Genomic DNA, 16,315 nt, shown 5'->3' with positions numbered 1-16,315 from the left:
TACAATTATCTCACTTCTTCTAGCCCAGTTGCATTCCCATTCCCTTACTATAGGGGAAACAATGTGGTGCTATGGGCAAAGAGTAAGAAGAATGCCATTCTTTAGTAGTTCTATGAGCTGAAGGTCAAGGTAACCTTTGAAAGATTATATTTCATCTGTAAAATGTCTGGTAATAGAATTAAATTCTCTTCCTTCCAGCTATGACATTCTATATTCTAAGGGCCTTCCCACTTCTGATGTTCTTTCTTTGTTCTAATGCTTCTCTTGGTTCCAATATCACATGTTCTTTTGTATTTGAATGTTCCTTCTGGTTCTGACATTATATGGAAGTGTGTTCTCGGTTCAAATGCTGGATTCAAATCCTGCTTCAGGCATTGTTTTTTGTATTCCATCCAAAGCAGACTTGTTTCATTTTTTTTTTATATTTGGGTCCCTAACTCCTAACTCAGAGCCTGACATACAATTAGTAAATGCTTTTGTTTGATTGATTTCACCCTTAAGTCCACTTTGGCTCTGACAATTTGTGTTCTAAGAGTCTTCCCAGCTCTGCCCTCTTATGTTCTAAGGGGCCTTCCATCTCTGACATTCTCTGGTCTAAGGTCTCTTCTAGCTTCACCATTCTGGGTTTTTGGGGACTCTCAGTGCTGACTCTGCAGCCTGAAGTGCTCTCCTCCCCTTAGCCTTGATATCCTCTATTCTAAGATCTCTCTTTCACTGTTAATATTTTGGATTCTTAAAGATCCTTAAATCTTTAATGTTCTCAGTTCTAAGGTCCCTTCCAGCTTTAATATTCCATGTTTTGTGGTCATTTCTGGTTCTAGATGTCTATAATTCTCCAGATGCATTCATTGTCTGTCTGCTCTGCTCTAGGAAAATGGGCTGTTTAGGGATGAACAACTTTCTTTCCCAGATTGACCTAATTTCCTAGGCTAGCCTGGAAAATATTGGATGCAGACTTGGTGGAACAACAAAGCCCAGCTTCAGGAAGATGTCCCCAAATATTAATGACTTCACTTCTTGGATAGTGTTAAATTTATTTGTGGTTGGACTCTGAATATATAATATGTGGTCGCCTGGGATTTAAATTTCTAAGTCCCAAATGAATTACTAAAGTAAAATGAATTTATAGTAGTTTATTTACAGTAGAGGGAAGATATTAAAGAATGAGAGAGAGAAAGAGAAAACTCTGACTTCCTCTGAGCCAGTTAGAAATTTCTAAGCCCCAGTCAGGGTAAGAGAGTCTCAAGAAGATGGGTCTTTCCTGGTGACTTCACTCCTCCAGAAAGGCGGGGTCACTAAGTCAGCCTTTCACTCACCAAGGATGACTGTCTAAATGAAAAGAAGTCTGGGTGTCTGTCTTCTGGTCACTCCTTAAGTGTCTGTCTCCAGTCTCTCCTCTGAGTCCAACTCTGAATCAGCGATCCTTCACTCAACTGAAAACTTGAATCGAATATATCTTCTGACCTTTCATCCTCTTTTTAAAGACTCTTTTTCTCTTGTGTCACCTCCCCTAAATTTCAGGTCTACCAATTACAGCAGATGCTTTTCTCCAGCACTGCCCACTCTTTAGTTCACACCTTCTTTGGTTAGGTTACTTATGTAGTTACTTAACACCTTTTTTGGTTAGTTCACCTTTCATAGTTACTTAACACCTTTTTGTAGTTAAAATGGTTAGATGTACTTCAAATACTGAGTTATCACCTTTTTGTGGATTAAAATCTAAAAATAGATTGTGGATTACAATTTTATCTTCACAATAAAGGAAGAGCTAAGTACCTTCATTGTTACAATCAGGAGATTACAATTTTATCTTCACAATAAAGGAAGAGCTAAGTATCTTCATTGTTATAATCGGGGGAGATCTAAATCCAGTCTTCAACTAATAGCAATAAATTCCTTAGGTTCTCTGGCTTTAATAGGAATCCCTTATGGTATCTTTCATATTTGGGAAAATTATTTCATCTCAATGGCCTGAAATAGGAATATATATGGTAGAAGAGTCTTGAATTCAAATCCTGTCGAGCACTTATTACCTACTCCAAATTCTTTAATTTTTTAGTGCGTCATAGTTCTTATCTTCATATTGGAACTAAAAAAAACCTTAGATTATTCTCCTTCAAGAAGTTGTTTTGAGGAAACCATTTTGTAAACCTTAAAGCAGCCTATGAATACAGATTGAGACTATTTCCCATTGGATCCTTACAATGGACTCCTGAGAAGAGCTGGGAAAGAATTCTTCTTCAGACTCAGAGATGATATGCCAGTGCCAGAGCTAGAATTGGGTTTAACAAACAATTATCAAGCACCTCTTATGGACAAGATGTTGTTTCTCTATATTCACTGCTTCTATCAACTAAAAACCTAGGCTTTTGTACTTTTCCTGCTGTTGACTCAGTGGAACTGGGTGTGTTGGAATGAGTATATTCCCAAGCTGATGGAGCAATCCAGGATCATACATTGCTGCTGGGGTGGGCCTGTTTGAGGTCCTAGTGAGTCAGTATAGGGAACAGGAATGAAGTCTGGGTGTCCTGGCCTGAGGCTTCTATGTGCAATGCCTTAGGCCCATTGTGGGGCCACCCATCCAGAGCCCCACCCTCCATGCTTAGCTCATGTCCTAACTGGCTCTAGGGATAGATACTAGTTAAACAGGAATTGGGTCACAGACCAACACCATAATCTACAGACAAATTATATTTTTTCAATTCATGGGACAAAGTCTCCTCTAGTTCCATTTTGCTTTTCTGATGTGTCATTATCATCTGGGAGTGTGCTTAGATCCTTTGGACCATATACATACACAAATGTATATGGAAGTAAGAAGTATCATTGGATTGAACTTGAAAAGAAGTCTTTAGTGAAGTGTCCCAAGGATCTAAGCTTGACCCTATGCTGCTTAACATTTTTACCAATGATTTGAATGAAGATATTTTTTATTTGGGTTCCACAAAGTCTACATATAACTTTCAAGAATTCCATGAACTTGGGTGGGGAAACAAATTATATCTTTATTTTCTTACTGAAAATTAGCTTTAGATTTATTATCGAAATATATATTTTTATATTATATATAATATTTATATATTATAGAATGTAGGCAATAAAATATTATTCTTCAAATAGGTTACCAGACTTATCAAAGAGGTCCATGAAACAAAGGTGAAGAATCTTGGGCATAGAGGTCATGCTTATCAAATTTACAGAAGACCAAATGCTAAGAAAGATCGCTATCATGGATGACATAGTCAGGATGGGAAATCACAGAGATAAAGTTGTTCCATTTTGTTGTAATTTTGGGTCCCATGTTTCCAAATGGCTTAGGGTCTTAGAGAAGAGAGGTGAGAATTTTGAGACTTGTGATGAAACTGAATGGGGATAAGTGTAAAGTCCTTCACATCAGTTAAAATTTTGCCATTTCCCTCTCCCCAATATCTCTTGTATCTGATCCTTTCTCTCAACTCATACAGCCATCACCTTAGTTTAGACCCTTCTCATCTCTCTCATAGATTGTTGCAAGACTTGCTAATTGGTCTTCTGGCCTTAAGTCTCTTCCCACTCCATTCCAGCCTACGTTTTGTTGTTGTTCAGTTGTTTCACTCACGTCTGATTCTTTGTGACCCCATTGGAGATTTTATTGGCAAAAATACTGGAGTGGCTTGCCATTTCCTTTTCCAGCTCCTTTTACACATAAAGAAATCAAGACAGTGTTAAGTAACTTGCCTAAGGTCACACAGCCAGGAAGTGTCTAAGACCATGTTTGAAATCAGGTCTTCCTGACTCCAGTCTGGTTATTTATCTACTGTCCTGTCTAGCTTCCTTCAACCTCCATACTATTACCAAAAGAATTTTCCTCATGCACTATTACAAACAGGTGATTCCCTTGTTCAATCTCTCTCCCAGCCAGTCAACTGCCATTGCCCTCTACTGCCTCTAGGATCACATCCATAAACTCCTTTGTTTTGCTTTCAATGTCCTTTATAACTTAGACTCAACTTACTTCTCCAGCCTTAGTGGATGTCACTTCTCTTCCAGCACTCTGTGATTTACCCAAATTTGCTTTCTCTGTGTTCCTCACCTCTCGACCCTCATCTCTTGTCTCTCTTGCCTTTGTATTGGCTGCCCTTCATGCCTGTAATACATCTTTGTTATCTCTCTTTTTTAGAGTTTCTTTATTCAAGATCAATTTAGCCATGACCTTCTGTATGAGGTCTTTTCTGATTCACTTAACTGTTTGCTAGTATGTGTGTATACTTAAAATACATAACCCCTATTTTACTTATGGAGAAATAACTGAGCCTCAGAAAATTCACAGGGTAATAGATTTAGGGTTCTATACTATTTGTATTGTATATATAATATATACTATGTATAATAAATATATTATTATATATTCACATAAAGATGCAATATAGACATATATGTTTATCTTTCAGTCTCTCTCTGTCTCTCTTTGTCTATCTGTCTGTCTGTCGCCTCCAGAATATTAGCTTCTTTCCAGTAGAGATTCTTTCATTCTTTATATTTATAGTTCTACCACACAGTCTGCCACATAATGAAAATAACTAGCATTTATATAGTGCTTTAAGGTTTTGCTAACTATTTTGCAAATGTTATCTCACTTAAATATCACAGCAACCCTGGAAAAGAGGTGCTGCTATCACCTCCATTTTATAGATAAGAAAACTGAGGGAGATAGAGATTAATTGGATTACCCAAATCACATAACTAGGAAGTGTCCAAGGCTGGATTTGAACTGAGGTTTTCCTGACTCCAGGCTTGGTGCTCCATCCACTACACTACCTAGATTCCTCTGGATAACTTATATTTTATATTACATTTTAAGGTTTGTAAAGCACTTTAGTATTATTATCTCAATGAATCCTCATAGCAATTCTGGGATGTAGGTGCTATTATTGTCCTCATTTTACAGATGAGGAAACTGAAGCAGAGAGATTAAACAACTTGTCCAAGGTCACACAATATCTGAGGCTGAATTTGAGCTTAGGTCTCTTCATAAATACTTGATAACTGATTAAAAATCTATTGCACAAGTCCAGGATGGAGACAAGGGCTTCGAGTAAAAATGATGTGCAGGCTTTAGGACCCAGTGGAGGTACTATGACATGACAGCCAGAATGGCCAATGCTGCTCTAGGCTGTATTCTGGATGGAAGGAAAGAAGTACTTATTGTGGGCTTATTATGTGTTAGGCATGAGGGCTAAGGAGGAAAGACCATACAACAAGAGGGAACTAAAAAAGGTGGAGGAGGAAATGAAGGTCCACAGTGCAGAGGCATAGTCCTGAGATCCAGAAAGTCAAAAACAGGATTGGGAAGAGGAATGAATGAAAGTAGGTTAGCCTGAACCCTTTCACAAAATGGAAGAGGCTAGAGGAATTTACCAATGGGAGGAATTGGGGCAGTGAGCAAGTCATGGGACTGCTAGGATGATCCACCAGGAGGAGGAGGAGGCACTAGGTCCTGAAGAAATTTCAAGGGTGGGACAGAAGGAGAGACATGTTTCTGTAGTTCAGAAGGTCAGGAACAGGACCAAGAGGGAAATGTTCTGGACTTGGTGTCCAGATAGCAATGATAGCCTTTCCTTACTTTTCTGTCACCCAGATTTGAATATGATAATCAAACTGTAGTAACTAGCTGGTATAGCAGATAGATCACTGGGCCTGGAGGCAGGAAGATGTGAATTTAAATTTGACCTTGGGATAGTTCCTATTTGTGGGACCCTGGGCAAGTCACTTAACTTCTGTCTCCCTCAGTTTTCCCATGTGTAAAATGGGGATAATAGTGGCATCTTTTTTCCAAGGTTGTTTTGAGGATCAAATGAGGCATCTGTAAAGTTTTAAAAACAGTATAGTAGAGTTTAAATTTAGAAAAGTTCCCACATGGAACATAGTAGGTGCTCTTATTATCAGATGTGACATTTTTTGGGAAGGATATTGAAGGGTTGGAGTATGAGTGAAAGAAGATGGCCAAGAGGTTCATGGGCCTCAAGACTATGCCAGGTGAAGACCTGTTGAAGGAAATGGGGATGTTTAGGCTGGAGAGGATCAGATTTATTGAGGACAGTGCTAGAATTTTTTATGGTTGAACTGAATATTAAATTTGTGATAGTCAGGGATTTAATTTCTAAGTCCCAAAATAAATTACAAAAGTAAAATGTAATTTACTGGTAGTTTATTTTTACAATAGAGGGAAGATATTAAGGAAGAGAGAAAAAGGGAGAGAAAGACAGAGAAAGCTCTGGCTTCCTCTGAAAGAGTAAGGCACCAGCCAGGGGAAAGGAGTCTCAAGACGATGGGCCTTTCTTGAAGGTTCACACATCCAGAAAGGGCAAGGAAGTAAATCAGCCTTCACCTTCACCATGGTGACCATCTAAAAGAGAAGCAGTCTGAGGTCTCCTGTAAAGCTCCTCCAGAGGTCCAGTTCCACAGTCAAGTGTCTTCATTTCAAGTCTGAGTGTCTGTCTTGTAGTCTTTCCTCAAGTGTCTGTCTTCCAGACCAATTCCAAGTGACTAATTCCAGTCTCTCCTCCAAGTGACTCTTCTTCACTCCAAGCCCAAGTCACTGATCTCCAGTCCAGTCCAACTCCAAGTGACTGAATGATCTTGATTCCTCTTGTGTGCCTCTGTTTCCTCTATTTAAAGATCTTTTTCTCTTGTGTCATCTCCCCTAAATTTTACTAATCACAGCAGACACTCCTCTCCAGGACTGCCCACTCAGTGTATGAAATGGGTGTTCACACCTTTTGTAGTTAGTTAACATCTTTTTGTAGTTAAAATGGGTAGATCTACTTTAAATACTGAGTTAACATTTTGGGGGATTAAAATTTAAAAATAGACAGGGGATTAAAATTTAATTTTCACAATAAAGGAAGAACTAAGTATCTTCATTGTTACAATCAGGGGATAGTCAAATCCAATCTTCACAACAGGAAAGTTGTCTTTAAAAATGGGAGGGATTGTTACTGAGTCAAATGGACCATATTTACTGGTCCATTAATAAATTAATATTAATACCTGGGGAAAAATGAGGGACTGTCACAAACAGAAGGAACTGGACTTGCTCTTCTGGGACCCAGTTAAAGAATGTGGCTGGTAGCATGAATGAGGTTTGTAGGGAGACAGATTTCAGGGAAGCATCTTTTGACAACCATGGGTTGTGGAATGGATTGCCTCAGAGGTTGGTGGGTTCTCTTTCACTGAAAGCCTTCAATCAGAGCCTGGATACTCAGTTGTTAGGGACATCTCAAAGGGGACTCGTGTTCAGACATGGATGTGATTGGAAGGCAGTTAAGGTCCCTTGCCATTCTGAGAATCTGATTCTAGAACTCTAAATGAAGCTCCTTTTGGAAAACCCTTGTTGAGTTTTCTTTTTGAAAGTGAGACAAAGAGAGTCATTCTCCTTCAGCCGTATCCTTCTCTTTCCTTTAGTAGGTCTACTGATGTTCTACTCTGTTCACCTCTATGTGTTCTTAAATTGTGTCATTGCTCCTTCCTCCAAAGAAGGAGGCCTTTACCTTGGTAGCTTCTGAATTTTCTTTCTTAGTTGCCTACTCCCAGCTTTTCCTTTACTCATATTAATTCCAACTATCAATCAAGCCATCAGTCAATAGACAAATTTTTATTAAGCCCCTACTGTATGCCATATACTAGGTAGGTACTGTGGTACAAAGACAAAAATGAGTCAATTCTTCATAATAATATTATTATTAACATTATTAATGTTATCAATAATTAACATTAGTTTATCATCATATTATTTTATGTATTTGATATTATTAACATGTATTTTATTATTACATTAATTATTAACATTAATAATAATAATAAATGCTGCTGATTAACCACAATCATTGATTTTTAAAAAAATTATCAAACATTTATTTTTTTCCTTTTTTCGATTCCCCTCCTTCCATTAACCATTAACCATTAACCTCCTCTCTCCCCCACAAAACACAAACAAAAACAATATCCTTGTACAAATTTGCATAGTCAAGCAAAACAAATTCTGTGTTGGAGATATGCTAATAAGTTTCTAATTATGCATATTTTGTCAAGCATCTCTCTGTCTGAAAGTGGATAACATTCTTCACTGGACCTCTGGAATCATGGTTGTTCATTGTGTGAATCAGAGTACTTCAGTCTTTCAAAATTTTGTATGCTTTTGGGGTAGCTGGGTGGCTCAGTGCATTGAGAGTCAGGTCTAGAGACAAGAGGTCGTAGTTTCAAATCTAGCCTCAGACACTTCCTAACTGTGTGACCCTGGGCAAGTCACTTAACCCCCATTACCCAGCCCTTCCCACTCTTCTGTCTTAGAAGGAATTTGGTTCTAAAACAGAAGGTAAGGTGTTTTTTTAATTGTTTGCTTTTACAAAGTGTCATTATGCAAATTGTTCTTCCAGTTCTGTTCTCTTCAGTTTCCTTTGGTTCATACAAGTCTTCTCAGTTTTCTCTGCACTGTCCCTTTCATCCTTTCTTATAGCAGAACTGTATTCCATTATATTAATATACTGTAATTTGTTTATCCATCCCCCAATCTATAGGCATCTCCTTAGTTTCCAGTTCTTCGACACCACAAAAGGACTGCTATAAACATAAAATATTAAAGAGTTGCCATAAATATTTTGGACATTTTTTCCTTTTCTTTGATCTATCACTAAGTCAAAGGGTATGCAGCAGTTTAGTAACTTTGGGGTCATTGTTCCAAATTGCTTCTTTACTGCTGAGAGCCCCATGTGTTTGAGATAGACTAAGGGCATATTTGATATTACCACTGGTATTGGGATGGAAAGGAAGCAACTCTATGGGGTTCCTGCCAGTTACTGCAAGAGTTTAGTGGAAATCTAAAATATCTTTTTACCTTCCTTTTAAAAAATAAGATACTTTCTTAAAATAGTACCACAAAAATACATTTTTTCCTCCATCAAAGATTTGATGAGTTATATTAATTTTATTTAAAATTAAAATGCTCTTTTTCTTGTCAGAAAAAGGTCTAAAATTATATTGTAGAATTTTAGTATTCTACTGTTCACTGCTGCAACCACTCTATTGATTAAATAAATATATAACTTCTGACTTAGAATTCTAAATACCCCATCTTAGGATCTAAAATTTCACTGCATCATAAGATTTGCTGGTGATCTAAGTCAAATTATCAGTTTGGATTTAAGGGCATGTTTTTTTTTTTTTGAGGGGTGAGAAGAGGGAAGAGTGGAAATTAAGGAAATCAATCTAGAGGTGCATACAGAGACTACTGTTAAAGATGGGGAATCTACCCAAGCAGAGCTGGCCCGGACTGCGTGTCTAGTGAAGATGGAGGACTTGGAAACCATAGGATTTAGATCTTAGATCTGTGATAGAATCCTCAGACATTTCTTATTCTTTCTCCACAGCGGCCATTGCTCCAAAGGACAAGCTCTTCTATGGCTTTCTGACACCCTGGCTGGGTGAGTAGGGGGAAAATCTAGGTCTCTGACACAGGAGAAGGAGATTGGTCAGGGAGGTGGGACAATAAGGGATTTTTGGAGAGGAATAGGTATGTTGACATCTTACTGATTCAAGATGGCAGCACTTGCCCTTTGGGGGACTGAATTACTTGACCCTTGTCTGTTTCCCTCATCTTCTCTCTTACCAGGAGATGGGCTGTTGCTGAGCAAAGGAGAAAAATGGAGCCGCCACCGACGCCTGTTGACTCCAGCTTTTCATTTTGATATCCTCAAACCTTACATGAAGATCTACAACCAATGTACAGACATCATGCATGTGAGTCTTCTTCCTGTTCCCTGGAAGCAGTAGAGTGTTAGATTTGAAAACCAAAGTCTTGCACTTGAATCTTGGCTCTTCCCCTTCTATATGGGTGACTTTTGGACAGTCACTTCACATCTGTGGGCTTTGTTTCCTACTCTGTAGAATGGAGGAGGATTGATCTGATGATTTCTTTATAAGATCTTTTTTTTAGTTTTAAATCCATGATTCTGTGATCCTCTCCTTTCGATATTTCTTTCTACCCAATCCTGTGCCATTCCTTTCACCCTTTCTGGGTCTTGGTGGATACTAGACTATGCTCTGGCTTGCTGCTATTGGACTTGGGCACTATTGTTGGCAGGAGACATATCATTTCTTACTGATGATATTGCCTTTCTCTTGGACAGGCCAAGTGGCATCGTCTGACTGCTGGGGCCACCGCCTCTCTGGACATGTTTGAACATGTTAGCCTCTTGACCTTGGATAGTTTACAGAAATGTGTTTTCAGCTATAACAGTGACTGCCAGGAGTGAGTAGTTAGCCTCTGGTCCTAACTGCCCAGGGGGAACTTGCTAATTGGGAATAAGGATGGGTGGAGAAAAGACATCATGAACCCAAAGCTTATTCCCCTAGTCCCACCCCTTTAGGGATTCTCTTGGATGTGAGTGTTAGCCCCCACCTCCCCCAATTTCCCCTAAGGAAGGAGGAATATAGGATGGTAGCTCTTGAGCAGGAAAAGGACCTAAGGAGCCATGGGATACAACCTCTCCCAGCTTTGACCTTTTGTGTTCTGACATTCTCTGCTCTAAGGTCTCTCCCAGCTCTGACCTTCTCTGTTCTAAGGGCTCTTCCAGCTCTGACCTTCTCTGTTCTAAGAGCCCTCCCAGCTCTGACATTCTGTGTCCTAAGGTCTCTCCCAGCTCTGACATTCCTTGTTCTAAGGTCTCTCCCAGCTCTGACATTCTCTGTTCTAAGCTCCCTCCAAGCTCTGATATTCCCTGTTCTAAGGACTCTCCCAGTTCTGACATTCTCTGTTCTAAGCTCCCTCCCAGCTCTGACTTGTATGCTCTAAGGGTCCTCCCAAATCAGACATGCTACATTCCATGGTTCCAGGTCAGAGGTTTGGGGCAGAATAGCCAGTTTGGGAGAGCTCCGCTTACTGTAACATCCCTCAAGGTTGAGGTTGCTGTTCCCCACATGCAGTAACCTCATGCTCCTTCTGCCCTGAAGGAAGAATAGTGACTACATCACTGCCATCATTGAGCTGAGCGCCTTGGTAGTGAAGCGCCAGTATCGTATCCACCACCATCTGGACTTCATTTACTACCGGACAGCAGATGGGCGGCGCTTTAAGAAGGCTTGTGACATTGTGCATCGATTCACCACTGAGGTTATCCAGGAAAGGAGGCAGGCCCTTAACCAGCAGGGGGCAGAGGCCTGGCTCAAGTCCAAGCAAGGCAAGACTCTGGACTTCATTGATGTGCTATTGCTCGCCCAGGTAAGTTGGCCATGGCTGAGGGCGGAATGAGGAAGGACTTAAGAGCCATAGTCAAAGCATGACTTCCGTGCCATTCCATTTCTCTGTACCAGCTGGCACTCATCACCCCCCAGGCAAATCCTTTCTTCTTCCTCTCTTTTCTTTCCCATCCCATCTCTTTTCTTCCTTTCTCCTTCTCACTTTCCTCAATCCTCCCATTGCCCTTCCCTTCCTTCTTCCTCTCCTTGCATATTGTCCTCCATTAGAATGTATTCTCCTTGAGGTCAAAGACTGTTTTGTCTTTGTCTTAGCATCAACTGATGGAAAATGGCTCTGAATAATTGTTGATTAATTCCTCCCTTTTCTCCTTTCTTTTCTGCTGATCCTTAATAAGGAATTGGGCAGTGAGTGCCCTCTACAGCTCTCTCTTCCCTGGGAGTCTGTAAGGTGTTCTGGATGGGGCTGGGGATCAGGTGTCTGCTTCTGGAATGGCCTTTACCTCTTATGGGCAGAGGTGGGGTCAATAACTCACAATTGGATCCCCTTCTAGGATGAAGATGGGAAGCAGCTGTCAGATGAGGACATCCGAGCAGAAGCTGATACCTTCATGTTTGAGGGTGAGGACCCCAGGAAGGGAGCTGGACTTGGGAAGTCAAGGAGAAGGTTCATAGAACTTCATTTGAAAGGGATACTAGAGGACATGTATTCCAAAAGGGTACCTAGGTCAGAGGGATGAGCACAGCTGCCCCAGACACATGTTCAATCCCACTTTGAGAATCATTTTGAACTGAAGACTTGAGGACAGTGAGGATTCTTATTCAGTACAGCATAGCTCAGAATTCAGGTGGTACATGGGTTTCAGGCTCTATTTGGGGTATCCCAGGGCCTTTCTGGGTCAGTCTCTGACCTCATCTACATTATGTCTAATTTTTCCTTTAGAATATTTGAAAAGCATAAAGTGTTTCAACCTTTTCACATTAAAAATACAAATATCAGGGCAGCTAGTTGGCTTAGTAGATAGAAAGCTAGACCTAGAGATGAGTGGTTCTGGGTTCAAATGTGGTCTTAGACATTTCCTAGCTGGGTAAATCACTTAACCCCAATTGCCTGGCCCTTCTGCCTTGGAAGCAATACTTAATATTCATTCTAAGACAGAAGGTAAGGAGTTTTGAAAAAGCAAATAATAGCTTACACATCTATCTCATTTAAGTGCACTTTGGACTCTTGAGAGGCAAAGTGGTTTAGTGAATAGAGTATTAGACTTAGAGGCAGAAAGACCTGAGTTATAATCCTGCCACAGATACTTCTTACCTTACATCTTTGGGCAAATCATTTAGCCTTTTTGAGCCCATTTCTTAATCTTCTCCTGTTAATAGCAACCTGTCTCCTACAGTAAGTACTTTTGTAGAATGCTTTGCAAAACTTCTCAAGAAAAAGCTACATATATGAACTGTTATGGTTATTTTCTTTATAACAACCTTCTGGGGTGGGTGGATAGCAAGATTGTTCTCCCCATTTTACAGATGAGGAAACTGAGACTCAGAGAGGCTTAATGAGATGATCCTATGATCTTATGGCTTGTCAAAGGCCACCTGGCTGGTAGGCATCAGTGCTCAGATTCAAACCCACATTTTCTGATTTGGCTCTCCCCATTATAATATCCTACTTCTCTTTTTGGGACTCCTCTGGATCTTAATCCATTTCATGGGAGGCCTATCTTAGACCAAGTGCAAATTGATCCCAAGGATATAGCCTTCTAGTGGTGAGGAGGCGAATGAGAAGGAGGAAGAAAAGGGAAGGGAAGGTAAAGAAAAGAGTAGGGAATGGACAGAGAGGAGACACATGGATGGAGGAGAGGAAGAAGAAGGGCTTTCCTTGGGGTGACAAGTGAAGATTGGTACAGAGAAATGGTCTGAAATTAAAGTTGTGCTTTGACTATGACTCAAGTCTTCTTTTCTAACTTGGCAGTTTAGTGCTATTGGACAAAGTAACTTACTTTGGTGTCAGCTATCTTCTCATTCACTTTGGAAGGAGAATGGGTACTCAGGGCACACAGTGGACAGTGGACATGATTAAGGCTGGGTGTCTCATCCACCCCCTGGAGGTCCTGGCATTGGATATAGGCATTATCGAGATCCATGGGGAGGGGGTAGAGATGTTCCTTTTCATATGACCTTGCTCTTTCTTTTCTCCTCCCTGCTCCCTTCCACAGGACATGACACCACATCCAGTGGTCTCTCTTGGGTGTTATTTAACTTAGCCCGATACCCTGAATATCAGGATAAGTGCCGAGAGGAGATCCAAGAGATCATGAAAGGGCGGGAAACAGACGAGATTGAGTGGTGAGTGCTAGATGTTTTCCTGGGCATCCTCTCTTTGCTTAATGTGCTTTCCAGGGAGAGATCACCCTGGGGAGGCCCTTCATGACTATAGACTTCCCAGTCCCATGAACCTTTTCAAGAGGATTGGGTAGGTGTGACAGTAGGTAGTCATCTCTAATATTTTTAGAGATTGCCTTCTGGCACTTTCTCTGGAGTTTTCCTCTGGTGTTGGGGGTGTGGGGATGAGGTGGAACACCAGTCAGCCAGGGAGGGAAGAGAAGTTATTTGATAATAATCACCAAAAGGAAGGAGTGGGTGGACCCAGGTTGTTTGAGTAGAGAGGACTGAGGAGGAAGAGGGATGAAACACTGTACTGGGTTGAGGCTAGAGAAGCTTAGATTCCCATGAAGTGAAAACCCTGAATGGGAAAATGTGGCTCTGGGATCTGAGCCAGTCCTTTCTGGATCCCTTCTAGCCAGTACATCTACTGTGGTGTCGGGGTAGGGAAAGACAGGCACCCATCAAAGCTGTGAGAGCTAGAATAGACCCTAAACATGAGGGTGCTAATGTTGTCTCAGAGAAAGGAAATGACACAGTCATTGTCATACTTTGAGTCAGTGGCAGAGCTGGTCCTGGGATCCCTAGTACTTGGCTGGGGGACCCCAAGGCAAAAGGTCACTGACTTGGCTTCTCCCCAGGGATGATCTGGCCCAGATGCCCTTCATCACCATGTGCATCAAGGAGAGTCTTCGCCTCTTCCCTCCTGTCACCCTAATTTCACGCCGATGCACTGAGGACATCAAGATGCCTGATGGACGTGTCATCCCCAAAGGTATCAACCTGAGCCCTAGGAAGGACACTTCCTCAGGGACCCTTTTCAAACAGTTGGGCTTTCTTGAGGGTCTATTCTGTGCCTAGCCAGACCCAGGTACTAGATGGGGAGCCTGGCATCAAATTGTACCTGTGGGAAGGTGAGTGGGGCACATAGAAAATAATTAAAAGATCACCGTGGAATATATGGGATAAATGCTCAAATGAGCTTTAGACAACAGGAGCCATTTGAAGTTCTACTTAATCTAATAAACATTTATTAAGCAATAGTTGTATACAGAGCCCTGTACCCCAAAATTTAGATAAAACACTTCCCCTGCCCTTATGGGGCTTGTTGTTGAATCATTTCTGTCATGTCTGACTCTTCATGACCCCATTTGGGGTTTTCTTGGCAAAGATACTGGAGTGATTTGGCATTTCCTTCTCTGGTTCATTTTACAGACAAGGAAACTGAGGCCAACAGGGATAACAGACTTGCCCATGGTTACACAGCTAGGAAGTTTCTGAGGCCAGATTTGAACTCAGGGCTTCCTGAATCCTAGCTCAGTGCTCTATCCACTGTGTCATCTAGTTGCCCTTATGGAGTTTGTGGTCTAGTAAGAGATAAGACTTATAAACATAAATCATAATAAAAAATATGATATAAGGATACCAAAGAATTATAAAACAAAGTGCCATGGGAAGTCTGAGGGGAAAGCTGTTAACATTTAGGGGAGAAGGGGATCAGTGAAGACTCCCTAGAGGAGACTATATTTGTGTGGGGGTTTGCAAGATAGGTAAAATGTTAACAGTAAAAGAGAGGAAAATGAGGGCATTTGAGGATCATAGAGAACTTAAATAAAGGCACAGAGATAAGAGACTATAGAATAGGCATGGAATGGGGCAGAGTTGTACAGTTTGGCTCAAAAATCAAGTGTTTGGAGATGAATGGTAGGAGAAAAGAATGCAAAGGTAAGGGGAGAACTTTGAATACAGGACAAGAGGAGTCTGAACTCTCCCCAGGTGGTAATAGGGAACCACTGCAGATTTGGGGCAGAAGAGGGTCATGACCTCTTCTGGTCATGGTAACTCTTTCTAGGGAATATTATTCTGCAAGTACTACTACGGAGGAACTAAAGGGAGGTTATTTGACTACTTTCATAGAAAAGCTGATCATAGGGTCAAATAGGTTATTAAAGCCCAAAAGATTGCTGAGGAAATATAAAGTGCTGTGTAGGAGGGAGATTGATTAAATGTAGGTTCTCACTAAAGTAGAGAACATGAGTAGGATAAATATGACCTTGGACCTGCTTAAGTAGGTGTGGGAGACCCATAAGCAGTAAGATGGTGGAAGACAAGACCAAAAAGAGACTCTTGAGAAAAACCTACATTGAGTAGTTGAGAAGATGGAGACAGAGAGAAGATTAGTTTGAGAGGTATGAGGAGAGCCAGAAGGGTGTCAGGGGTCAAGGAAGATGTCATGAGGCCTAAAACAAGGTCCCTGGATTTAGTGACTAGGAGGTTACTGGTGACCTTAGGTCAGTTTCAGCAGAATGAAGATGGGGGATGAGCATGAATGAGGATAAAGGGACCAGAGGCTTTATGAAGCTAAAACAAGACTGAGGCTTTTTGAAGGAGGTGGGTCTTGAGCTGAGCCTTGAAGGATGGGGGAAGAGTTGCATAGTGAAGATCAGGGAAGGCATCCTGGGCAAGAGGAATGCCATGGTCAGTTATGGAAAAGAGTCTGCCATGGAGAAGAGTCGATAAGTCCAAGCTGGCTAATGTGAGGGGTTGAGTAGTGGAAGACAGTCTTGTAGGGTAGAAACATATTATAGAAAGTATTGAATACATGATCATGGAGTCTGTACCTTTTGTGACAGGCAATGGGGAGTCATTGAAGATTATGGAGCCAGAGAATAACAGCATACGAGTTATTTCTGGAGGATGTATC

The 16,315-nt window shown here is 41.0% G+C and overlaps 1 protein-coding gene across 2 annotated transcripts in view; it reads left to right on the top strand.

Moving 5' to 3' along the window:
• Positions 1–16,315, top strand: part of LOC100013319 (ultra-long-chain fatty acid omega-hydroxylase) — a 53,890-nt gene that overhangs the window by 28,388 nt on the left and 9,187 nt on the right. For both annotated transcript variants that reach the window (XM_007489700.2, XM_056822323.1), the window contains 7 exons: positions 9,405–9,458; positions 9,647–9,774; positions 10,164–10,285; positions 10,987–11,254; positions 11,784–11,850; positions 13,446–13,575; positions 14,253–14,386. In XM_007489700.2, coding sequence (XP_007489762.1) covers positions 9,405–9,458; positions 9,647–9,774; positions 10,164–10,285; positions 10,987–11,254; positions 11,784–11,850; positions 13,446–13,575; positions 14,253–14,386 — 903 coding nt within the window. The remainder of the gene's footprint in view (positions 1–9,404; positions 9,459–9,646; positions 9,775–10,163; positions 10,286–10,986; positions 11,255–11,783; positions 11,851–13,445; positions 13,576–14,252; positions 14,387–16,315) is intronic.

The sequence above is a fragment of the Monodelphis domestica genome, chromosome 3 (assembly GCF_027887165.1).
Source record: "Monodelphis domestica isolate mMonDom1 chromosome 3, mMonDom1.pri, whole genome shotgun sequence".
NCBI classification, from domain to species: domain Eukaryota; kingdom Metazoa; phylum Chordata; class Mammalia; order Didelphimorphia; family Didelphidae; genus Monodelphis; species Monodelphis domestica.
Note: the sequence above shows the minus strand (reverse complement) of the source record. Positions and strands in the feature narration are given on the sequence as shown.